This window comes from Homarus americanus, unplaced genomic scaffold (genome assembly GCF_018991925.1).
Source record: "Homarus americanus isolate GMGI-L3 unplaced genomic scaffold, GMGI_Hamer_2.0 scaffold9729, whole genome shotgun sequence".
Taxonomy (NCBI): Eukaryota; Metazoa; Arthropoda; class Malacostraca; order Decapoda; family Nephropidae; genus Homarus; species Homarus americanus.
This window is the reverse complement of record NW_024728130.1, coordinates 82,582-108,582: the sequence shown is the minus strand read 5'-3', so window position 1 is coordinate 108,582 and position 26,001 is coordinate 82,582. Positions and strand designations below refer to the sequence as shown.

The 26,001-nt window shown below is 47.3% G+C and overlaps 1 protein-coding gene across 1 annotated transcript; it reads right to left on the bottom strand.

Moving 5' to 3' along the window:
* Window positions 1–287: 287 nt before the first annotated feature.
* Window positions 288–3,270, bottom strand: LOC121866020 (vegetative cell wall protein gp1-like). The gene is made up of 2 exons (XM_042365606.1): window positions 3,214–3,270; window positions 288–1,064 (listed from the first exon to the last, which is right to left on the bottom strand). The coding sequence occupies exons 1-2, from the start codon at window positions 3,268–3,270 to the stop codon at window positions 288–290; spliced, it is 834 nt and encodes a 277-aa protein (XP_042221540.1).
* Between the last annotated feature and the right edge of the window lie 22,731 nt (window positions 3,271–26,001).

The following is a 26,001-nucleotide window of genomic DNA, read 5'->3' as shown; positions in this document are numbered from 1 at the left end:
ACGTAGAGAAGAGAGAGAGAGAGAGAGAGAGACAGACTATGTCAGAGGGGTAATTCCAGTGATGTGCCAAAGCTGCCAGGCTAAGTTAGGTCATAAAGAGAGAGAGAGAGAGAGAGAGAGAGAGAGAGAGAGAGAGAGAGAGAGAGAGAGAGAGAGAGAGAGAGAGAGAGTCCCACTATACACATACAAGACGAGATAAAAAGCGGCCCTCAATTTAGGACTTGTCTGTTTATCCTGACTGTTAATCTTACTGTATCTTGCCCCTCAACTCCTAGGAATGGACTCTTTTAGGGGCTCTTTGTATTGTAGAGTGCTTTTTGAGGGCTCTTTGGGGGCTCTGGGTGAAGTAGGGGGCTCTTTGGGGGCTCTGGGCAGCAGGAGGCCCCTTGGGCTCTTAGTATTGCAGACTGGTTCTTGGGCTCTGGGGAAACAGGGGGTCTCCTTGAGGGCCTGGGGCTCTGGGTGATGCAGATTGGTTTTGGGGGCTCCAAGAAGTAGAGACTGTCTTGGAGGGCTCTGCGGGGGCTCTGGGGTGAAGCGAGATTGGTTCTTGAGGGCTCTGCGGGGGCCCTGGGCAGGCGAGGGGTTCTTGAGTGGCTCCATGGGGGCTCTGGGTGATGTAGTGGGGTTCTTGAGGGCTCATGGGGCTCTGGGTGAGGTAGGGGGTTCTTGAGGCCTGGTGGGGCTCTGGGTGATGTAGGGGGCTCCTTGAGGGCAATTTGGGGCCCCTGAGAGATGCAAGGGGGTTTCTGGGGGCTCTGGGTGATGTAGGGGGTTCTTCGGGGCTCCTTGGGGCCCTGGGTGCTGCAGGGGAGTTCTTGGAGGGCTCTTGGGCTCCTGGGAGATGCAAGGAGTTCCTGAGGCTCTGGGGCTCTGGGAGATGCAAGGGGGTTCCTTGGGGCCTCTGGGTGATGTAGGGGGGCTCTGGGTCCTGCAGGAGGGTTCTTGACGGCTCTTTGTGAGCTCTGGGTGAAGCAGGAGGACTCTTTAGGGGTTCTGTGTATTGTAGAGTGGTTCTTGAGGGCTCTTTGGGGCTCTGGGTGATGCAGGGTGTTTTGGGGGCTCTGGGTGAAGTAGGGGTCTCTATGGGGCTCTAATTTTAGTAGAGGACTATGTGGAACTCTTTGTTTGTGTGCCAGGGGAGCTCTTCAAGGCTCTGTCAGAGGAGAGATAGGAGAGAGGACAGCATATAAAAAGTTTGGAGAGAGAGAGAGAGAGAGATGCTGATAAAATAAAAGAAGCCCTTCTGGTACGATAGCCTGGAGTAGAGGCGGGGTGGGAGGGAGGAAAGGGGGTGTGTGGGGGGAAGGAGGGGAGAAGGGGGTGTTTATGTGGGGGAGGGGAGGGAAGTGGTATATGTGTGGAGGGGAGGGGAGGGAAGGGGTATATGTGTGGAGGGAAGGGTGATGTGTGTGAGGAGAAGGAGGGAAGGTCTTTGTTGTGTTGTGTTGTGTTGATTTGTGTTGTGTTGTGAAAACTTTAGTACTTTCTATTTCTGTTTGGTTTTCCTCTGTTTTTTTTCTGCTTTTTATTGTTTATTATTTTTTTCTGTGTACCGGATGACGTCATTGGGGCGGGCGACAGGCTTAGCTCTAGGTTAATTTGAGGTTAAGTCACTTTAGGTTAGGTTAGGTTAGGTTGATAACAAATTTGGTTAGGTTAAGGATTAGTTAGGTTTGGTTAGGTCAGTCTAAGAATTAGTTAGAGTAGTTTTGGGTTAAGTTTATGAAGGTTTAATTAAGGATTAGTTAGATTAGGGCTATATTAAGGCTAAGCTAAGTTTGGTTCACCTTGAGTTAAGAATAGGTTAGAATAGGGTAAGGTCACTTTAGGATAACCACGTAACTACTATTTTTAGATTAAAATTTCGGCCACGTTGGATAATTAAATTCGTGTTGAGTTACCTGTTCCTACACCTGAAAACACCCGACTAATACTGCATATATATGTAAAATTCTTTATATCAGTTTCCCCTAAAGCATAATACACTCCATGTTATTATTATTACCCCCCAAAGAGAGTATATATATATCACAGGTAGGTAGGGGGGGAGGGGGGAGTATATATATATATATCACAGGTAGGTAGGGGGGGGAGGGGGGCTTCTTATCACCTGTGTTGTTCAATTATATCATGCCATTGGTGTGTAGTCTGGCGCCACACATACACAGACAGATACATACACACAGGCACACATACACATGGATACACATATACTTTACTACCTGGCCTCACATTCACATTCAAATACACGGGTCGTACACATGGGGTAAAGAAGTATACTCTGTAGTGTCACCCGCGGAGGAGGAGGAGGAGAATACGTGGACAAAACAACTCTATCACAACGAGAGTCGGGGATGATTTGCTTTTAATATAACTAAAGTATTCAGAGCGAGGATTTAACACGTGGTGGCTTATAAAGGTTGGGTTATGATTGGTGGATAAGTACAGGGTGTTTTGTGATTGGTGGTGGATAAGTACAGGGTGTTTTGTGATTGGTGGTGGATAGATACAGGGTGTTTTGTGATTGGTGGTGGATAGATACAGGGTGTTTTGTGATTGGTGGTGGATAGATACAGGGTGTTTTGTGATTGGTGGTGGATAGATACAGGGTGTTTTGTGATTGGTGGTGGATAAATACAGGGTGTTTTGTGATTGGTGGTGGATAGATACAGGGTGTTTTGTGATTGGTGGTGGATAGATACAGGGTGTTTTGTGATTGGTGGTGGATAGATACAGGGTGTTTTGTGATTGGTGGTGGATAGATACAGGGTGTTTTATAATTGGTGGAAAAATACAGCACTACAGAGATAAACTATTGTATTATTTGTTGTATTTTTTGTGGGGGTTTTCTACCTAGGTTAACACGAGGTACACGCAGCTGCTTTGGTCTCAGGTGTTCTAGGGATAACAAGCTGACCAGACGTGTGTGTTGGTCGTAATTAGTAGATACCGAAGGAAACCATCTCCTCCTTCCTCTTCTTCCCTCATCCTTCCCTCCCCTTCCTTCTTCCTCCTTCCTCCTCCTCTTCCTCCTCCCCTTCTTCCTCCTCCCTCCTCTCCTTTTACTTCCTCTCCTCTTCCCTTTCTTACCTCCTTCACCCTTCGCCCCCTCCCCTCCTCCCCACCCTTCCCTTCCCCCCTCCCCCCTCCTCCCCTTGTCCCTTTCTTACCTCCTCCCCACCAGGCAGCAACAACTAAACGCTCACTTACAGGCTCCTCTAAGCGTAATATTACAGCGGGTTTGTTCACATACTCTGAATACTGCATCACTTCCGCCACCTGCTCCTCTGAAATAATGAGATGACTTGGTGTTAGTCTTGCAGTCGGAGTCTTCTACCCCAATCACTCATCGTCACTTGGTCAGGTATTATATGTATGGGTTTGTGTTGGGGTGGGATGTGTTGTGGTGGGATGTTAGAATTGAGCTGTGTTGTGGTGGGATGTGTTGTGGTGGGCTGTGTTGGAGTGGGATGTGTGTTGGGGTGGGCTGTGTTGGGGTGGGATGTGTTAGGATAGGCCTGTCGTGGACTCTGGTGGTCTGATGCAATAATAATTACCCTAGACACGCTCGTCGGTGGTGCCATCCAGTGAGCAAAGTGTCAATGTCTGGCAGAGAATGCCGGGGGGGGTTTAAGGGGGGATGGTTAGTGCCGGAAACCTTACTGTATTGGTAGAGTCATCAAACAGGTGTGTATTTACCCCGGAGGAACCTGACGAAGGGCACAGGTTCTGGGGGGATGGTGACGTTGGGATGGTTTCAATGTGTTAATTCTTTTTCGGGTTTTATCTTGAGCTGATCTGTATGTGTGTGTGTAATAATAATAATAATTAACATTCTATTAAAAAAGTTATGCAGCTCGAAAACTGAAAATATACATTAGGCAAAAATGACTTATTACATACAAAGACATGGGGTAGGTGGGTCGTTTAACAAAAGCTTTCATTACTAAAACGAGAAGGAACATGAATTGAACATACAAATTATAGTTACAGTTGATGGCAGGGGCTAGTCTCTTGCCCTACTGTGGTGTAGTAACTCGTCCATAGGTGTCAACATGAAAGACCTCACGTGGTCATGGAGACACCTGGTGATGTGGTGTTCACGTGGTGCAGTAACTCGTCCACGGGTGTTAATATGAAGGACCTCACGTGGTCATGGAGACACGGGTGGAGTCACAGTACCTCACTCTCTGCTAGGTGGTGTTGTGTTACCGTCTGGTCAGAGGATGGTTTCCAGGGGTGCTTATCTCAGTGGTGGGTCACGGCTCTCACTGGTACGGTCTAGTGCGGTCTAGTGCTGAATTCAGTGGCTTAAACACTGTTCAACACTGATCCCACTTCTTTCCGAAACTAAATTGTCACTTTTGATGGGATTATGTTGATTCCCGGTGGTGAGGATGGGTAGAGGAGAGGGACTTGAGGAATGGGCCGACATTGGCCAAGGGGGGCGGCTGCACAGCGGTAGCAGCGCTTGATAGGCCTTGACCCAACGGTTGGTCAAGGATGTAGTGTGTGTGTGTGTGTGTGTGGACGATCGTCATGATAAACTTAGTAGAGAGTTTAAATGAGTAGCATCATTACTTTAATTAACCTAAATCCAATCTAACCTAACCTAACCTTATCTAACATAGCCTACTCTAACCTAACTTGACCTGACCTGACCTAATCTAACCTAACAAAGATAATAAAAATTTTCTTATACTACATTAAAACAATACCGTAATAGCCATGCTAAAAAATTTAATAGAATCACTCGTGTTAAGCTATGATTTACATACGAGTTATATTATACAGTTTATTAATACGCAAAATATTATCCGTCAGTTACAGGTTATAATCCATTAATGTGTTTGGAGGATTAATCGGACAGTAATCCCCAAGAAAGATTATGACACCTGCTGCTGTTGGGAACTGTCTGGCTGTTGTGTTTGGGGCCGTAAAGCTGGACTGAATGTTAATGTAATACTTAATGTACACTTTGGTTCAACACACACACACACACACACACACACACACACCACCACTACTGCTGCTGCTACTAAACACACATACCCACGCCCACACCACTACCATTCACGCCCATCCCAGTTTTATATGGACTCAAATTGGAGGAACTTCTGACTATCCACTTGAGATTTTTTTGGGAGGGTTTTAAAGACATTTGAAGTTACGTGTGTGTGTTTTGCGTTTCTTAATTTTTTTGTATTAATTCTGGGTTTCAGGTTATTATTGTTAGTGTTGTTATTAATGTTATATAGTTGTTATTGCTGTTATTATTATTGTTACTATTTTTTATTGTTATTGTTTTTATTGTTATCGTTGTTTTTATTATTGTTATTATTTTTTATTGCTGTTTTTGTTGTGCCGCGTGTACCCCCTCCCGTAGCTTACACAGGCGGTGGGTAATTTATTGTGAAGGTCATTGGGGCGCCTTGTGTACCGTAGAGTGTGTGTGTGTGTATACTTTGATAGATGGAGGCTGCTGTGTGTGTGTGTGTATGCTTGAATGTATGTATCTATTTGAATACATGTAGGTACTGTATTATCCACTACACACACACACACACACACACACACACTAGTAGACATGAGTCACTCTCCACCATACACAGAGAACCATAACAACCTCCCTGTTTTGTTGTAAGGATGAGGAGGCCCCCTGACCGTTCCCTGACCCCCCCCTTCCCTGACCCCTCCTTCCCCTGACCCCCCCTTCCCTGGCCCCCTTCCCTGACCCCCTTCTGACCCCTCCTTCCCCACCCTCCTTCCCTGACCCCTTCCCTGACCCCTTCCCTGCCCCCCTTCCTGACCCCCCTTCCCTGACCCCCCCTTCCTGACCCCTCCTGACCCTCCTCCCTGACCCTCCTTGGCCCCCTCCGTCACGCCTGGATACCACGACACAAAGGGCCCTCCTGTGTGCATAAACATACATATCCTACATGACTACACACATGCATACACAGACCATGCATAGGAGAGAGAGAGTCTGTTTTATTTACTGTGTGTGAGAGAGAGGGGTGGAGTGTGTGACAGAGAGAGAGAGAGAGAGAGAGAGAGCGATAGAGCGTGGAGAGAGAGAGAGCGAGAGAGAGCGAGAGCGATAGAGAGTGGGCTGTGTGAGAGAGAGAGCGCGAGAGCGATAGAGAGTGGGCTGTGTGAGAGAGAGAGCGCGAGGTGGGCTGTGAGAGAGAGAGGGAGGTGGAGTGTCTGCGTGAGAAAAAGATAGAGAGAGAGGGGTAAGCTTGTGTGTGTGTGATATTAGATTAGGTTAGCGTTAGATTAGAAAAAAATAGCGTTACATGAGCTAATTAAAGACCACCAGGTGAGACACGCTTTAGGGAGAGGAACAGAGTCTTGAGGTGAATCATCATGTCTCCTCGGGTTGTGATCCTGATGCTGGGTGTAGTGATGGAAGCCTCGGGAGTGCTGCTATGGTCACAGGTGTTTAGTGTTATGCGGAAATATTTAACAGGTTTCCGCGTCAAGGCTGAGTAGCGTTATGTGGGAGGGCGGGGTTGAATAGAGTTGAGTGTGTGTGTGTGTTGGTGGTTGAGACAGACAGACAGACTACAGGGCTTCAATAATCTAATAATATGTTTAAGAGTATTTATATTCATGTTATATTTACAGTATATCAACCCTGGAGTTATACCTTGAAGGGGGAGGAGTCTCAACACTCGCACGCACACACACACACACACACACACACTCACACACACACACTCGCACACACACACACACTCGCGCACACACACACACACTCGCGCACACACACACACACACACTCCTCAATTATTTACAATCTTCAAAACTTTCCTCCCTCTAAACTATATATCCCCGCTAAATATTATGATCATTAGATAATAGGGACACGGTGATATAGCCATTAGATAATAGAGAATAATAGCTTCTACATATATAACGACCACAGGATCAGTACAGTTGACATTATTTAGCGTTAGATGGCCAGGTCTTCCAGCCAGCCTCACACACCATGACACCGTCCTAATTTTTTTTTTTTGGTCTTCAGGAGGAAACGTTAAACTATGGTGTTGTATATAGCTTGGGGGTAATAATGGCGTGCTTTAAATCAAGGTTGTGTTATATGTCATTGTTTTCTTGGTCGGAGGGGGGGGTCACGGAGGCCTGGGGTGTGTGTGTGTGTGTGTGTGTGTGTGTGTGTGTGTGTGTTGGAAGCCGAAGATTGACAGATAGAGAGGGAGGGGGTGAGAGATACAGACAGGGAATGAGGGAGGCAGACAGACAGGGGGGAGTGGGGGAGACAGACAGACAGACAGGGAGGGAGGGAGTCATCCTCAACACAAGTAGCTCCTCGAAGTGTGAAGGTTTTCAATAATCTCATCGTGGCGAGAAAGTTAGCCTAAGCCTTGACCTACAACAGGATTGTGACACCCAATCTTCTCTGACGGACTGGGGTCGCCCTTCACCCCTACCAGTCTACCACCCCCCACCCCTCTCTACCAGTCTACCACCCCCACCCCTCTCTACCAGTCTACCCCCCCACCACCCCTCTCTACCAGTCTACCACCCCTCCTCCTCTACCTGTCTACCCCTCTCTACCAGTCTACCACCCATCCTTCTACCAGTCTACCACCCCTCCTCCTCTACCTGTCTACCACCCCTCTCTACCAGTCTACCACCCATCCTTCTCTACCGGTCTACCACCCCCACCCCTCTACTACACACCCCAAAATCTACTTATAACCCCTAACTTCTACCCATCTACCGCTCTCACCTCCTTACCGACCTACTACCACCCTCCCTTACCTACAAATGTTAAACACCGATGTGATGAGATGTGTCACACTAGAAACTATTAACAGACACGTAGAGAGTATTAAATTAAGTGAAAGTTTTGCTTTTACTGATGGTTCTGTGCAGACAAACACAGGTAGAACAGGCTGTGCAATTGTAATATATAAAGAAAAGGAGATGATAGTGTCAAACAAACAAAGGCTGAACAACTGGGCCAGCACAACACAAACTGAACTAACTGGAATCTACTTAGCCACAGTCTACCTTAAAGAAAATGGAGGTGAGGTGATATTCTGTGACTCTCAAAGTGCTTTGAAATCAATGAACAGCCCGTCAGGTTCTGTGTGATATCTGCCAATGAGAACAACTTTCGTATTGAATTTGTATGGATTCCGTCCCATGTTGGAATTAGGTATTATGACTGTGCTGATAGACTGGCCAATGAGGCATGTAAGAAAGAAAATGTTGACCGTGACCTTGGCCTGTCCAATGCTGTACTTAAAAACATTCAAGTCAGAATCATGAACTGAGACATGCAGAGAGACCTGGCAGTTGTAGCATTAGTAAATATGACAAATTTTGTGACGAGAGGTACCGGTATGGCCAGCATAAGGACAGAACCAGACAATGTGATGTAGTCGTGGCCAGAATTAGGCCAGGATACAGACACATCTGGCAAGATAGTAACGCTGTACCCATACCGGAGCACTCAGCATGTAAACTTTGTGATAAACCTTTAAAGCATACACTTGAACACTATATTATTGAATGTGACACTGTCAAAGACTTCAGGCCACCCGACTTATTGTATCATGGACTTAGTAATTATTACATTGAATCGGGTGATTGAGGACATTCTTTCTGTTTATAAAAAAATTGCTAGCCCACACTGATTAGTCCTCAATTAGAATATGACTCCTAATGTATATGAACCACTGTCCTGCATGGCAGTGAACAGTGGCGTCATCCACATGCCTCTGACCTATATACACTGTTAATGAATATGATGTATTTCTTTGTATATGAACCTCTGTCCTGCGTGGCAGTGAGAAGTGATACCACCCTCAGTGTCAAGACCTGATTGAATTACTCAGAATAGGCAAACTGTACTACAGCTTTGTCAATAAATTTGTAAACCATAATGTACCTACTACCATCCTCCCCTACTTACCTACCTACCTACGTCTCTCATCCTCCCCTACCCCCCCTTCTCATCCCCTCCTCCTCGTCTTCCTCCTACCAGCCTCCTACAAATAGCCACACAAACTGCTACATTCTTGATTCTTATTGGTCTACCCCCCATATCCCCTCTTACCCCCCACCCCTCTTACCCCCACCCCCCTTTCCCCCACCCTTCACCCCCTCATACCAAAGTCCTGTACCTACACGAGTTGAATAATAAACCTCACTTTCCTCTCTTTCCTCCTCCCCCCTTCCTCTCGTCACCGCCTCCTTCCTCCACCTCCCCTTCTTCTATCTCCCTCCTCTCCTCACATCCTCTTCCCCTCCCCCTTCCCTCACATCCCTCCCTCCCCTCTCACCTTGGTTCTCCCTACCCGTACCCAACCACCCTCCCACCTCTTCCTACTCTCTCCCTCACCCCTCCCTCATCCCTTCCTCCCCCTCAAGAAGGAGAACACATTTTATCGGTATTGAGAACTTGGCCTGGTTTTAAGTATTTACAGTCCCCGATGGTTTTAATTTAGAGAAGAAGAAAGAAAAAAAACCTGACGATCCCATTCTGAAATTTTTAAGATTCCAAGACTGTGGTTCCAAATGGTCTCCCGATTCCGGTTTAAAATCCTTGGCTGTTCCATTCTCTTATTAGTTAGACGTAACCAGTCTCTTCTTCCCTCCTCCTCCTCCTCCTCCTCTTACTCTTCTTCTTCCTCCCTTTACTATTCTTCCTCCTCCTCCTTCACATCTGACTGTATAGGTGAGGTTTGTGTGTTTTTCTGCTTTTCTTTTCTCTCTCTCTCTCTCTCTCTCTCTCTCTCTCTCTCTCTCTCTCTCTCTCTCTCTCTCTCTCTAAACACTGAGACAGACAGACACTGAGAGACAGAAACACACACACACAGACACACTCATCTCTAGTGCCTTATTAGTGAGAAATCTATTATATGTTTCTCTGTGAAGGACAAAGAATATGTGATGGAATATTTCTCTTGATTATAAAAGAGGTTTTAGTCGACGTGTGTGTTACTTGTTTATAATTGTTTTGATTGTTTTGTTTCGTCTCTTGTTTTACTTTACTTTGTGTGTTGACTTTTTGTTGCTTTTCTTGTTTTGTTTATTATTGTTCCTATTATTATTTTGTTGTGTCATGACAGCTGGTAAGGGAATGTGCCGAGTCATCTGTCATGTCAGGTGGTGAGAGGGGCGGTACAGAAGAGGCTGTCAACATTTAATAACGTGTCAAGGGGGAATAGGAGAGGCATGAGGGAGGGGGGGGTGAGAGGCATAGGGAGGAAGGTGAGAGTCATGGGGAGGGGGTGAGACGCAATTTTATTTATTTATTTGGTTTTTGTGGTAGAGAAAGGAGGGGTGAAAGAAGATTAGAGGTGGGGGAAGGAAGTTATAGTTCGGAAATTGAAGAAATTTAGGAGGAGGTAAGAGAGGGCGGGCTGACCGCCTAGTTAACCTAATAGTGTGTTAGGGTTGTGTCATGGGTTAGTTACTGTCTGTCGGTACAGGCACTGACATCCTACCCTACCCCATATGGGTGTTTTGAGGGCCTTATTTCATATTCCGCCGACCCTACTGGCGGATGCTGGCCTAGGTAGGTTGTCTATTGCCTGGCCGTATAGATCGGGGGTGGTAATGGACCTTTTGAGATTGGTAACTATTTGGGAACCATGTATGGTTGTTGTCGTTATCTGGTGGGAGTCTTTGAAGGAGTTCTTGCTCTGAACGTTCTATCTTTTGCCAGATGCTGCTGGCCAGGGTGTGCAGCTGCTGGTTGAAGGGTTTTATTCTCAGATCTCTATGTATCTCGGCTGTGGTTCTGGTGAAGGGGTATCTTTCACCTGTGACGAATCTTAGGGCTTCATTTTGGACCACCTGTAATTCTAATATTTGAGTGGTACTCATAGTATGAAAAGGTATTGCTGGGTAAGTTAATATCGGCATGATAAATGATGTCACCAGGCGGAGTTTTATTTTCTCAGGAAGCGCTTTAAAACGGTATTGTTTTCTAAGCTCTCCTCTTGCCTTTTCCTTCCTGGTGTGGACATGATGGCAGAAACCTGTCGTGCATATATGCCGGCCCAGGAGGGTGCCTCTGCTTTTGTATTCTATCTATTATTAGTTACTAATGGATGGGTTTTCCTCCTGCATAAGGGTATCTGCATAAGGGTATCACTGTGAATTTCGGGAGACTGGTTTGGATTTTCTATTGTTTTTCGTAATTATTTAACCTTTCTAATTCCCGTCTGGTGTTGTCGACCTGTAACGCTCGTGATTTTCCTTGATGTCATCTGCATACATATCTTCGTTACCTGTTCTAGTGGGAGGCAGGGTGTCACTTGTGTAGATAATATATAGGGTGGGAGAGAGGACGCTGCCCTGAGGGACTCCGCTCATGAGTGGGAAGGTCTCTCCTGTGTGTTGTCCTACCCTTAGTCTGGCATTTCTGCCGTGAAGAAAGTTGCAAAGTAGCTTTTCAATGTTGGCGGGAAGTCCGAGTTGGAGGATCTTATATTTTAGACCGTCATGCCAGACTTTGTCAAATGCCTTCGCTACATCCCGGAGAGTTAGTTTACATTGTCTACCACCCGCTGCAGCTCTGGCTATGTTTTCACATGCCAGGGCTATCGTTGTTGTGGTGGACTTTCCTTTTCTGAACCCGAATTGTCTGCAGTTGACTCTGTTGGTTGCTTCCAGGTGATTTCTCAGATGGTTATTGACGATTTTTTGTTCTTGGAGTTTTCCATGTACTTCGAGGAGGGAGATCGGTCTGTAGTTAGTGGGACGGCGGGTTCCTTTCCTTGTTTTGGTGTTAGAGTAATAATGGCCTCTGAATTTAGTTGGGAAGTAACCCGAGGCCAGGCAAGCGTTCATTGTGGTTCTCAGTCTCTCCATGGCCGGGTTGTTTATGTGGCTGAGGATCTCCTTGGTGATGCCTGAATAGCCAGGGGCTTTATTTTTGGTATTGGAGATGAATGTGTTGAGTTCTTCCGAGGTGATTGGTTTGGACAGTGGGCTGTCCGCTCTCAGATCCTCCCATATGATTTCAGGGGAAGGCTGAGTGCGGTGTGTCTGGCCCCGGAGTTCATCAAGGACGAGCTCCTCGTGGGTACCATCAAATCCCCTGTTCTCTTCATTTGTGATTCGGAAGATGTTCCTCCATATGTCCCTGAATATGGGTTCTTTGTCTTGGTCGTTATATATTTTACTTTCTGCGTGGTCAATTATATATGATGACTCGTTACGGCTGCAACCTTTCAGAACTCTCCTAGATCGTTGTATGTATGTGAGAGTTGTTTAACTATTTCGGCCCATTTAAGGTTGCTTTGTTCCAGAGATCTTGTTTTTATTTCCTCCCGTATTCTTCTGTATGTATTGTAGCTTACGATGTCCCAACCATGGGTCTCGGCTCTCTGTTGTAGCAGTTGGAATTGGTTTGTGAGGGCTATGAGTTCTGGAGTCTGTTGTGGGTGTGGGAGAGTTCTGTTGCGTTTGAGAGGCGTGGCCTCCTGGTAGGGTGTTCCTATGGCTTAACACCATGTGTTGATTTCTTCGTCTATTTTGTTCACCGGCTGATTGTCTACGGTCTGCAGGATTGTCATGTCCTTGGCTTCATGTTTGGTTGTAGCTCTTTCGTTGAATAGTTCCCAGTCGGTCTGCTTGGCGATCCTCCGTGGTGGAGCTGGTGTAGTTATTGGTGTTGCTGAGATGGTCATGATTATAGGTAGGTGGTCGCTGGAGGTTACAGGGCCTTGTTCAAAGAGATAGTTGTGGAAGCATCTGCCGTTTGTTATTGCTAAATCTGGAGTAGTGGCCGAGTTCCTTCTGTAGAACGTGGGGAAGTCTGGACCTATTAGTTGGGCTTTTTTGTCTGTTATGAAGCCAGCGAGGCCTCTTCCAACATTGTTCATTGTCCTCTTACCATCTAGTAGAGGATGTCTGGAGTTCATGTCTCCAGTGATGTAGGTTGGGTGGTAGTATAATAGGAGTCTGTGGAAGTCCCCGTAAGGCAGGTAGTCCCTGCGTGGTGGGAGGTATAGGTTGTGGCTATTATGATTGGTCCTGTGGTCAAGTTGATGTGAAAAGCGAGAGTTTTAGAGGTTAAGTCGTCTATGATTCTGTGGTGGACATGTCTTTTTATGGCGATGGCCACCCCGTCATTTGGCTCCTCTGATAGATTGGATTTATGGATCCTGTAACGAAATATTTTCAATTCCTCAGACGCCTTTTAGCCGTGTGAGTTTATGAGTATAATATCTGCGTCAACTTGGTTGTATTAGCTGAACAAACTGAATTATTAGTTCTCCAGTGGAGGACGTTATGTTGCATTATTTTCACTGTCTTACGTAGCGTGTCCATTGTGTCTTGGTTTTGGGGAGATCCGTGGGTTTCGTGATTTGTTCTCTGTGCGTCGTCCATTCTTCAATCTTTTGATCATCCGATCGGATGACTTTTTAATGCTATTTGTTAAATCGACATGTTTTTGTTTAATGGCCTCCTGGATGTCCGCCTCGGAAGTGGAGTGGTTGTACTTCCATTTCATCTTGTAATCAATTACTCCTTTAGCGACTTTATCACGTGTACAGTCCTCGTTGATGTGGTCTGGTATGTAGATACATAGTTTCAGGTCATTACCTAATAGATCGTTGGAGTCCGAGACACAGGTATCATCTCCGGTGTGGGTACTTGTGCACCCCACACCAGAGACCACTGTAGTCTCCTCTGTGATTGTTGGAGAAGCATGGGGGTAGATAATGAGATGAATGGTGGGGGGGGTGAGAGGCATGGGGAGGGGGTATGAGAGACATCCACCATCTTAACTGCTCGTGCTAAATTCTAATGCCGACGGTAAAGTCTCGTAATCTGTGTTTTATCTCCACTAACTGTGTCCGACGTCGATTGTTGCCCACTTTTACCATGTGCTCGTGGTCACCTCCTTCTGTTCCTCTTGCTCCTCCTCCTCCTGCTGCTATCCCTCCTCCTTTTCATCCTTCTCCTCTTAAACTTGTTTATCATCTTCCTTCTTCCTCCTCCTCTTACTTATCCTTTTCATCTTCTTCCTCCCCTTTCTCTCCTTTTCCTCTTCCCTCCTCCCAGACTCCTAAGGTAGTCCCCCCCCCCGTCACCATCCATGCCCCGCCCCTCCTCTCCCCTCAGACTCTTCCTCTCCCCACAGAAAAAACGCTTACCCTTTCAACCAGATGTCCTCCTCTTCCTCCCTCCCCTCGTCCTCCTTTCTCTTTCTCTCTTCCTGTCCCGTTTCCTCTTCAGATTTCCCCTCTCTTCCCCTCTCCTCCTCTTTTATTCCTCCGCCTCCCCTCTCTTCCCCTCTCCTCCTCTTTTATTCCTCCGCCTCCCCCCCCATTCGGCCCCTCCTTTCCATCTTAATGTCTTCCTTTCTTTCCTTTTTTTTCGTAATTCTCTCTCTCTCTCTCTCTCACCATTACCTCACCCTCACCACCTCACCATCACCCCCTTACCAACTCACCATCACCTCACCATCAACCCTTCACCATCACCACCTCACCATCACCCTTCACCATCACCACCTCACCATCAATCTTCACCATCATCTCACCATCATCTCACCATCATCTCACCGTCACCTCGCCATCACCTAACCATCACCACCTCACCATCAACCCTCACGACCTCCAATCACCTCCTCGCCATCACCCACCATCACCACCTCCCACCATCACCACCTCACCACCACACACCTCACCACCACCACCTCACCTACACCTCCTCACCATCACCTCCTCACCATCAGTATCCACCCTCACCTCACCATCACCGCCTCACCATCAGCTCACCATCACCTCACCACCACCTCCTCCACCATCCTGCCACCTCATCATCACCTCATTCATCACCACCACCACCTCACCATCACCACATCACCTCCACCATCACCACCTGACCATCACCTCACCATCACCACCCCCCATCACCTCCCACCACCATCAACACCACCTCTCACCATCACCACCACATCATCACCTCACCATCACCACCTGACCATCACCTCACCTGTCACCACCTCCACCACCTCACCACCATCACCCACCTCCTCACCACCAACCTCACCATCACCTCACCATCACCACCACCCACCTCACCATCTCACCATCACCTCACCATCTCGCCATCACCTCCTCACCATCACCACCTCACCATCACCTCGAATTTTATTTTGGTGGTTTATCTTTCTACTTTCTTTCATCGTTGTTTTCCTCCAGATGGATATTTGTAGAGCTCTCCGGCCCCTGTCGTCTGTTGCAGGTCCCTTCAGAGAGAGAGAGGCGATATCTTAACTTTGTCTCTTGGTGTATAAGGGATGGGAGAGGAGGTGGTGTGGGTGGAGTGTCTTAATTTTCCAAAGGTCATTCTCGTTTACTTAGCTTATCTTGGCGTACAGTGACATCACCCACATGACTCTGACCTATATATACTGTTAATGAATATGATGTATTTCTTTGTGTATGAACCTCTGTCCTGTGTGGCAGTGAACAGTGATACCACCCTCAGTGTCAAGACCTGACTGAATTACTCAGAATAGGCAAACTGTACTACAAGCTTTGTCAATAGATTTGTTAATAATAAAAAAAATGCGTCCAAGTTCCTCTCACTTTCTCCTCTCTTTCCATTTTTTCTCCCTCACACTTTCCTTTCCATTTTCTCTCCCTCACACTTTCCTTTCCGCCTTTCCTCCCTCACACACTCATTTCCGCCTTTCCTCCCTCACACTTTCCTTTCCGCCTTTCTTCGCCTCACACTCTCTTTCTGCCTTTCCTCCCTCACACTTTCCTTTCTTGCCTCCTCTTTCATCGCCCTCCACACACACTCACGCCTTTTCTCCCTCCACACACTCTTTCCGCTTTTCCTCCCTCACACACTCTTTCCGCTTTTCCTCCCTCACACTTTCCTTTCTTCCTTTCCTCCCTCACGCACTCCTTTCCTTTCATTCTCTCCTTTCCGCCTTTCCTCTCCCCCCGCCCCGCCGTTTCACCCCAATGCTCGTAGTCGATACGCTCTGTGACTTATCAGGGAGTCCAGGAGTCTGTTTCCTCCGTTGTGTCTGTTTCTCTCCCGTTGTGTGTTTCTCTCCCGTTGTGTCTGTTTCTCTCCATTGTGTCTGTTTCTTCCCGTTGTGTCTGTTTCTCTCCCGTTGTGTCTGTTTCTCTCCCGTTGTATCTGTTCTCTCCCGTTGTGTTTTGTTTCTTTTTCTTCTCTATTTTATCTCCTTCCCATCTTCCTCCACAGTCCTTCTCTCTCTTTCCTTCCATCTTCCTCCACAGTCCTTCTCTCTCTTTCCTTCCTTCCTTCCTTCCCATCTTCCTCCATTGTCCTCCTCTCTCTCCTTCCTTCCTTCCATCTTCCTCCCACAGTCCTTCTCTCTCTTTCCTTCCATCTTCCTCCAATGTCCTTCCTCCTCCTTCCTTCCTATCTCTCCACAGTCCTCTCTCTTTTCCTTCCCATCTTCCTCCATTGTCCTCTCTCTCTCCTTCCTTCCTTCCCATCTTCCTCCATGTGTTCTTCTCCTTCCTTCCTTCTCCTCCTCTCTCTCCTTCCTTCCTTCCCATCTTCCTCCTTACATTTCTTATTATTTCTGTACCACTTAATGTATTACTATGACCAGCGCTGTTTTATGGGGCGTTTATATTTCTGGGTCTCTGTGTGTGTGTGTGTGTGTGTGTGTGTGTGTGGGGTTCACTAATTGGTTATGTTAGCTTTAGGGTAGGAAGGAGCTTGAGGGGGCAGGAAGGAGGAGAGCAGGAAGGAGGGAGGGAGGGGTGATGATAGAGGGAAGAAAGGATAGGAAGGAGGTAGGAAATGAAGGATTAAGGAAGGAAGGAAGGAGGGAGGGAAGAAGAAAGAGAAGTAAATACTAACAAGACAACATTGATCACAACTCACCCTTACAACCCCTTATCATAGACGTCAGTTTAACCAGATACCTTCTTCCCTTAACTACTATAGGTGAACGATGGAAAACTATCCGGTACTCTGACCCTTATTCCTCCCGTGATATAAGGTCGTGTTTACCCTGGCGCATCGACCGTGTTATGGCCTCCGTATTGTTTTTAGGCGTCATTTGCTCCGGATTGGTAATGACTTGCTTCTGTTATAGGGAGCAATTGAGGGTCTTTATAGCTCCGGTAAATAGGGAGAGGAGCTAAATTGATCAACCTGAAGGAGTCTTTAAGATATATAGTGTTTATATCAGCGGGAGTTTTGGCCAGTTGAGTGAGGCTTCTGGTGGGGGGTGATATGTGGGTGGGTTGTACTGGTATGTGGGTGGGTATGTGCTTATGTGGGTGGGTGTACTGGTATGTGGGTGGGGGTGGTGTGTGGGTGGGTATGTGTATATGTGGGTGGATGTGTTGGTATCTGGGTGGGTGTGCTGGTTTGTTAGAAATTATAGTGGTATGTGGATGGGTGTACTGGTTTGTGGGTGGGTGTACTTGTATGTGGGTGGGTGTGTGCTGGTTTGTGGGTGGTGTGTGTGTATGTGGGTGTGGGTGTACTGGTGGCAGTGGTATGCTTGTATGTGGGTGGGGTATACTGGTTTGTGGTGGTATGTGCTTATGTGGGTGTAGGTGTACTGGTATGTGGGTGGATGTACTGGTATGTGGCTGGGTGTACTGGTTTGTGGGTGGGTGTACTGGTATGCGAGTGGGTATACTTGTATGTGGGTGGGTATACAGGGTGTACAGGCGTAAGACTAAATATGTCCGTGAGTGATATACCATGTTGTCAATTTAAGGAAGAAGTGAAAATTTGGAGAGAGTGTGTGTGTGTGTGTGTGTGTTCCATGGAGAGGAAGACAGGGTGACAGCCACCCCAGCAGGCAGTAAAAACGAGGCCAGATGACGAGTTAACCCAGAAAAGAGAGAGAGAGAGAGAGAGAGAGATTGAAGATCTATATATAGGAAGCATGAAGAGTATGAGGAAAGGTGAAGAAGGGTGAGGGGGGGTGGAGGCGGGTTGAGGGAGGATGGAGGAGGGTGAGGAGGATGGAAGGCGGGTGAGGGGGGAGGGGAGGGTGAGGGACATGGGGCGGGGTGAGGGAGGATGGAGGAGGGCAGGGAGGTGGAGGCGGGTGTGAGGGAACGTGGAGGCGGGTGAGGGAGGAGGTGGGGAACGTGGAGGCCCGGGTGAGGAGGATGGAGGCGGGTGAAGGGGAGGATGGAGGCGGGTGAGGGAGTGGAGGGCCTGAATAATGAGAAGGTGGTGGGAAGGAGGATAAGACCCGTCGTAGGGGGGAGGAAGGTGGGGGGACCTGTCAGCAGGAGGTAGGTTTGCTGGTGACATTTCAGGGTCATTACCCGATGCTGGAGCTTACGTGCCAGAAGGGGGGGCAAGTTAGTGTGCCCCCTCTCTCTAGCTCCCCCATTGTGTCTGTACCCTCCCCCACCCGGCCCACAGTTTGTACCGTCACTGTACCTCTGATTGAGTACTAACTTGGTATGGTACATTATGTTATGAATATATTACTCACTCTATGTTATGGTGAAGTTGTGTTAATAGGAGATGTTTCTTTACAGGTACGAGTGTGTTCTGGAGGTGGACCTTCAGGTGAGAGTGTGTTGGAGGATGAGGTAGTGGTGAAGGTTCAGTGAGAGAGAGAGAGAGAGAGAGAGTATAGTTCACCTGTATTAACACGCGCGCGCGCACACACACACACACACACACACACACACACACACACACAAACAAGAAAATAAATAAAACAGAGAGAGAAGGAAACTTTACTCAAGACGTCGCCAGAGAGTTACAAGCCAAGTTATTTTTCTACAAATTTATCTTCATAAAGCTGTTCCATATTCCGGGGCTAATTTTAGCTCCGGTGTGTAATCCGGAATTCTTTCACTTTGGGGAGATTATAATCCGGTTTGGTTTACGGATCATTTGATATACGTTCTCTCTCTCTCTCTCTCTCTCTCTCTCTCTCTCTCTCTCGAAGTTATCATTAAATAAATCCCTCTTTCCTGTCTTTTGAGTATATAATTTAATCCCTTCCCGGATTAACCAGCGTTAACGGGAACCCGCTCTCAGTTTAGCGTGTAATCCCATCTCCAGTATTGTCGTGGTATAATCAAGGTTGTGGGGATTTATTCTGGATTTTTTGTACTGTTGAAGGGGATTAATATTTATAGTTTGTTTCGTGGTGTGTGTGTGTGTGTGTGTGTGTGTGTGTGTGTGTGTGTGTGTGGAGGAGGGCGGGTATAGTTATATTGGTGTTTCTATAACTTGTCCCACTCGATAACCCCTCTCAGTGGACCCTTTCAGTCACCACAATATATCCTATCAAATGTCACTCAATCGCCCCTCTCAATCACCACTTTAATCGCCCTTCTTAACCACCCCCTCTCAAATACCATTCCATCGTTCCACTCAATCACCACTCACTCAGCCCTCTCAATGGTCTCCCTCAATAAGGCCGCATAGACCTATAGAGTGACACACAGCCCCCTCGCCACCCATGTATCGTCGACCTCTCATCCACCTCGCTCCATTACACCTGAAACACCCCGAGATAAATGCGCCGCTGACACCTGTATGTAAATGAGGCCAGGTGAGTACAGGTCCCGGGTGAGTACAGGTCCCGGGTGAGTATAGGTCCCCGGGTGAGTATAGGTCCCGGGTGAGTATAGGTCCCGGGGTGAGTATAGGTCCCCGGGTGAGTATAGGTCCCGGGTGAGAGGTCCCCGGTGAGATAGGTCCCCGGGTGAGTAGGTCCCCGGTGAGTAGTCCCGGTGAGTATAGGTCCGGGTGAGAGGTCCCGGAGTATAGTCCGGTGAGATAGGTCCGGGTGAGTATAGGTCCCGGTGAGATAGGTCCCCGGGTGAGAGGTCCCGGGTGATATAGTCCCGGTGAGTATAGGTCCGGGTGAGTATAGGTCCGGGTGAGTATAGGCCGGTGAGGGTCCCGGGTGAGTAGGTCCCGGAGTAGGTCCCCGGTGAGATAGGTCCGGGTGAGTATAGGTCCCGGAGTATAGGTCCCGGGTGAGTATAGGTCCCGGGTGAGATAGGTCCCGGGTGAGAGTAGGTCCCCGGGTAGAGTAGTCCCGGTGAAGGTCCCGGGTGAGTAGGTCCCGGGTGAGATAGGTCCCGGGTGAGTATAGGTCCCGGGTGAGTATAGGTCCCGGGTGAGTATAGGTCCCCGGGTGAGTATAGTCCCCGGGTGAGTATAGGTCCCGGGGTGAGTATAGGTCCCCGGGTGAGAGACCCGGGTGATAGGTCCCCGGGGTGAGTATAGGTCCCGGGTGAGTATAGGTCACGGGTGAGTACGAGTTCCGGCTGAACCACCACCACCAGCAGGAGAGAGAAAAACACACATACTTCAGCCCTCACAGTGACACGACTCCTTCCTCTCCTTCCTTCTCCTCGTCTGTGTACGTTAAGGACACCCAACTCGCCTCATTTTATCCCAGCGACTTTGAAAATAAAGGATATAGCTGTCTCGTTGTTTGTGTGTGTGTGTGTGTGTGTGTGTGTGTGTGTGTGTGTGTGTGTGTGTGTGTGTGGAAAGGAGGAAAAAATCACCAGCCTGCTATCATGGAGGCTCACTAGCGGCCCCCGACAGCTCTCCAGGATTGAGGTAGAGGGACTCAGTCAGGTGTAAGTGTGAGTGTAAAGTTTAATAGTCAGTGGTAGAGGGTGTTCACGGCTCTTGCCCATCGTGAAAAGGAGGAAAAATATAAGGTAAGCAAGTGGCCTGACGTCAGCACCTCAACTCAAGGGTCTGACCTATAAATATCGACAGAGGTGGGAACATGTTGTAGGTGTCTTTATGGTGGAACTACTGAAGGTGGTGTTTAGGTGGAAATATTGTAGGTTGTTATGGTGGAAATATTGTAGGTTGTTAAGTTAAAGATGTTGGAGGTGGTATGTAAGGTGAAAATATTGAGGATGTTATCAAGATAGTCCTAAAAAAAATATGTATTATTACAAAATATATCATGGTTTTTAAATGGGTCTTCGTTATACTGTAAAAGAATATATTAACCTTTTTTTTTATACTTGGTAACATATTAAGATATCTGTTAAAATCGCTGTGGATTCGAATCTTGGCTTTGGATTCGAATCACTGTGAATCTGAATACGAATCTCAAAATCTCAAAGGATGTATTACGAAGCCCTGTTAGCCATCTTGGTAAAAAAATAAATAAAATAAAAATAAAAGCATCTGGCCTCCTAACGGCACTTTTGAGAACTTTTCATATCTAAATAATATATTGAGGTTTATTAAAGGCTGTTACAAATGATCTCTGTTGGTGAAGTTAGGTCGTAATACAAGCTGGAATTATTACATTTCTTTTCAGATGTTGTCGGCTCGTGAATTACTATAGTCCTCAACTGATATAGAAAATACAAAATGAGAGAGAGGGTGAGGGAAGGGGGGAGATAAGAGAGAGGGTGAGAGAAAGAGGGAGATAGAGAGAGGGTGGAGGAGGAAGGAAAGAGAGGTTGGGGAGGAAGGGGGAGAGAGAGGGGGTGAGGGAAAGGAAAGAGAGAGGGTGAGGGAAGGAGGGAGATAAGAGAGAGGTTGGGAGGAAGGGGAGAGTGTGGGAGGAAGGAAAGGGAAGAGAGAGGTTGGGGGAAGGAGGGAGATAGAGAGAGGGGTGAGAAGGAGGGAGATAAGAGAGGTTGGGGAGGAAGGGGAGAGAGTGTGGAGGAAGGAAGAAAGAGAGAGGATGGGGAAGGAGGAGATAGAGAGAGTGTGGGGAGGAAGGGGAAAGAGATTGGGGAGGAAGGAAAGAGAGGAGGTGAGGGAAGAAGGAAAGAGAGAGGGTGAGGGGAAGAGGAGATAAGAGAGAGGTTGGGGAGGAAGGGGGAGAGAGGTGAAAGGGAAAGAAGAGAGAGGGTGGGGTGAAGGAGGAGATAGAGAGAGGGAGGAAGGGGAAAAGAGAGATTGGGGAGAAGGAAAGAGAGGAGGTGAGTGGAAGAATGGAGAGGGTGAGGGAAGGAGGGAGGATAAGAGAGAGGTTAGAGGAAGGAGAGATATAGATAAAGAGAGAGAGAGAGAGGGACAGGGACGGAAGAGAAGATAATGGAGAAGTTGAGTTGTTAGAGAAATGTCTTCAAAATGTATCGAAGACAGAAATTTATCTCGAGTTTTTGAGAAATAAGAGTTTGGGGATAGCACACTGTGTCCATATGGTGATGAGTGATGTTATTGACCAATAGGAGTGTCTGGTTGTGTAGTTCTTGACCAATAGGAGTGTCTGGTTGTGTAGTTCTTGACCAATAGGAGTGTCTGGTTGTGTCTTTGACCAATACGAGTGTCGGGTTGTGTATTTATTTATTTTTTGGGGGACCAATAGGAGTGTCTTGTAGTAGTATTTTATGACCAATAGACATTTTTGTAAGTGACGTCAGAGATAAGATATGACGTCAAAATTCACACACTGTGACCTGGTATTGACGTCACCAATTACAAAAAAAACACGTGACCTCTGGGTAAATACATTGAAACATCCTCAGTAATACGTGACCTGAAATTAAAAAAGAGGCCAACCTAACCTAACCTAACCTAAACCTAACCTAACCTAACCTAACCTAAGAATAATGCCAAGGAATAAAACTTAATTATTTTTTTTGGGAGGATAAATATATATATATAACTTTCCGACTTAAAATTGCACATTACAACTTTTTTCGAGAATGTCTTTTATAACATCAAAGACCTAAACTAGTATCTGAAGCATGTTAGGCAAGTGTATTAAAACCATCCAGCCCTCGCCAATCCTAACCCACTCCTCCCCACTCACCCCCCACACTCGCCCCCTCCCCCATTCACCCTTCCCCCACTCACCTCCCCACTCACCCCACACCGCCCCCATCCCCTCCCCACTACCCCCACTCCCTCCCCCATTACCCCCCTCACCCCATCACACCCCCAAAAAAGATAAAAAAGTGAGGAGGAGAGAGACAGAGAGGGAAGGAAAGGAGAGATGAAATAGGGAAAGAAAGGAGTTAAGATAGAGAGAAATAAAGAGAGAGAGAGAGAGAAAGAATGGGAAAGAGAGGGTGGAATGAGAGTAAAGAGAAAGAGAGATAGAGATTCTTGATAATTCTCCTCTTAAACACGGTAATGGCTGCCTCAGAAGACTTCATATGCTGGATAAGAGGAAAATTATCATCATCCATCTTGTTTACCTTTTTGTTGTCTTATGGTTGTCTTACATTTTCTTGGGATTAAATCTTCATGTTAGGAAGATGGAGGAAGGAGAGGAAGTAACGTGTGAATAAAGCACTCTAACATAACCCAACATAACTTAACCTAACCTAATCTAACCTAACCCAATCATAACCTAACATAACTTAACCTAATGTAACCCAACTTAATCTAACCTAACCTAATCTAATACAAACCCAACATAACTTAACCTAACGTAACCTAACTAATCTAACCTAACCTAATCTAACATAACCCAACCTAACCTCCCCATGGCTCACTTCTTGCCTTCATGACTCCTTCCCCTCACTCATTCCCACCACCACGCCCCAACCACCACACACCACTACCATCACCACTACACACCACCCACACACCAGCACTATACCATCACAACCACCCCCACCCTCATCACCATCATCACCGCACACACCCACTACTACTATGCTGTCACTCGGAATCAAGTACAGTATGACGACCATCCAGCTATGATACAATGATATGAGTTTTTAGGGATGTCACCTAGGTTGGTGAGTTTTGAGGTGACTAAAGAAGCCGATACGGGACCGGCAGAGTCGTTCACATTCGTTGCACATATAGAGGGCTACATCTAGTGCGGTAGGGGCGGTGACAGCGTCTTTCTGGCGTTGGCGCTTGTCTGCCTCGGTTTGCAGTCGGGCTAACTCGAAAGTATTGACACCTCGTGTGTTGCTCCTCCAAGCGTTACGATGTGGGATAATCGTCTCCCAGGTGAGGGGGTCGATTTGGCACTTTTTCATGTTTGTCTTAAGACTATCCTTACACCTATTCAGTTGCCTGCCAGCGTTACGTTTACTATTCGTTAGGTGACTGTAAAGTAGCTGCTTTGGCAGTCTACTGTCGTCCATGCGGGTAACATGGTCAGTCCAGCGTAGTTCTTCATGGATAATGGTAGCCTCGATGCCCCTACAGTTGGTGTCAGCGAGAATACTGGCATTTGTTCTCTTGTCTTCCCAGCGAACTCGGAGGATGGAACGTAGACTACGTTGGTGAAAGTTTTCATGTGCCTTGAGGTTCCTCCTGTATGTGACCCATGTCTCACTGCCATATAGCAGGGTGGGGAGGACTACTGCTTGATATACGTGCAACTTTGTAGATAATTTCAGCTCTCTACATCTGAAGACACGGTTTCGAAGTCTACCAAAGGCTTGAGATGCACATCAGATCCAATGCTGAATCTCTTTATCGGTGTCCGCGGTGGTGGACAGGTGGGAGCAGAGATAATGAGAGTTAGTAACATTAGAGAAGGTGGTACCGTTAAGCTGGATGGGTGGTGGTGTGGCTGAACCAGGGGCAGGTTGAAAGAGATTCTGAGTCTTACGTACATTCACCTCAAGGTCGAGGTGTGCATACGCATCTGCGTAGGAGTTCAGGATCTCCTGTAGGTTGTGTTCAGTGTGAGCAACAAGGGTGAGGTCGTTTGCATACTGAAGTTCAGTAATGGAAGCTGCCGACACCTTTGTTCTTGCCTGGAGTCGTCTTGTGTTGAAAAGACCCTTCATCCGGTACTCGATGTCCACCCCGCCGGCTAAATTGGCACTGGCACGAGTAAGGAAGGCAGCCAAGAAATGGAAAAGAGAGTTGGTGTCAGTAAACACTTGTTTAACCCTTTGATGGGGAAGAACTCAGACTGGTGCCATTGTGACACTGCCGTTCATGCTATCGTGGAGTTGCCTCACAATGGCGATGAATGGTGGGCAGCCAAAACGGCTGAGGGTCCACCAGAGGGCTTCCCCTGTTGACCGAGTCGAAGGCCATGGTTAGGTCGATGAAAGCCATGTACATGTCACGACGATGTTCTCTGCACTTGTCCTGTATCTGGCGGGCAGCAAAGATCATTTCAGTGGTGCCACGTGATGGTCTAAAGCCACATTGAGATTCTGGGAGGAAGTTTTCCGCCTCAGGAAGAAGTCTGTTTAGAAGGACCTGGGCGATAATCTTGCCAGCTACGGACAGCAGCGAGATCTCGCGGTAGGCACAGACTGACCGGTCTCCCTTGTTCTTATAAATATTGATGATGGAGGCGTCTTTAAGAGCTTAGGGCATTTCCTCCTATTCCCATATATTCTCCAGGAGAGAGTGGAGATGGCTGTACAGAGTTCCTCCTGCTTTATACAACTCGGCTGGGATCCCATCAGTCCCCTGAGGCTTTGTTATTTTTCAACTGTTTGATGGCAGAATAGCTATGGGTCAGCTCTGGATGCTGAAGGACCTGCTGGGTAGTCAGGACATCCACATCGGTGTTTCGGTTGAGCAGTGAATGGTAGTGCTCTTTCCAGTGCTGTAGGATGCCTTCATCGTCTTTAATTATGGAGTTACCGTCAGATGAGCGGAGGGGGCTGCACCACGAGTGATTGACCCATAAAATGTTTTAGTAGAAGTACACACAACTACCACCCTTATCATCACCACCTCACCACCATCATCACACACCATCAGTCCATCACCACAATCACCATCACCACCTCACCACTTTAATCACACACCATCACCACCTTACCACACACACTACCACCACACACACCACCACCTAACACACCACCTCACCACCATCATCACACACCATCAGTCCATCACCACCTCACCACTTTTATCACACACCATCACCACCTCACCACTTTCCATCACACCATCACCACCCACACACACTACCACTATCACCACACCTCCACCACCACACACACCACCTCACCACACACCACCACAATGAAGGTATGTGTGGGGTGTTGATACCATCATTTCAAATAGATTCTTTATAACCCGTTGTGTTAGTAGACCAGGGCTGAGTGGTGATGGGACCACCACCCACCC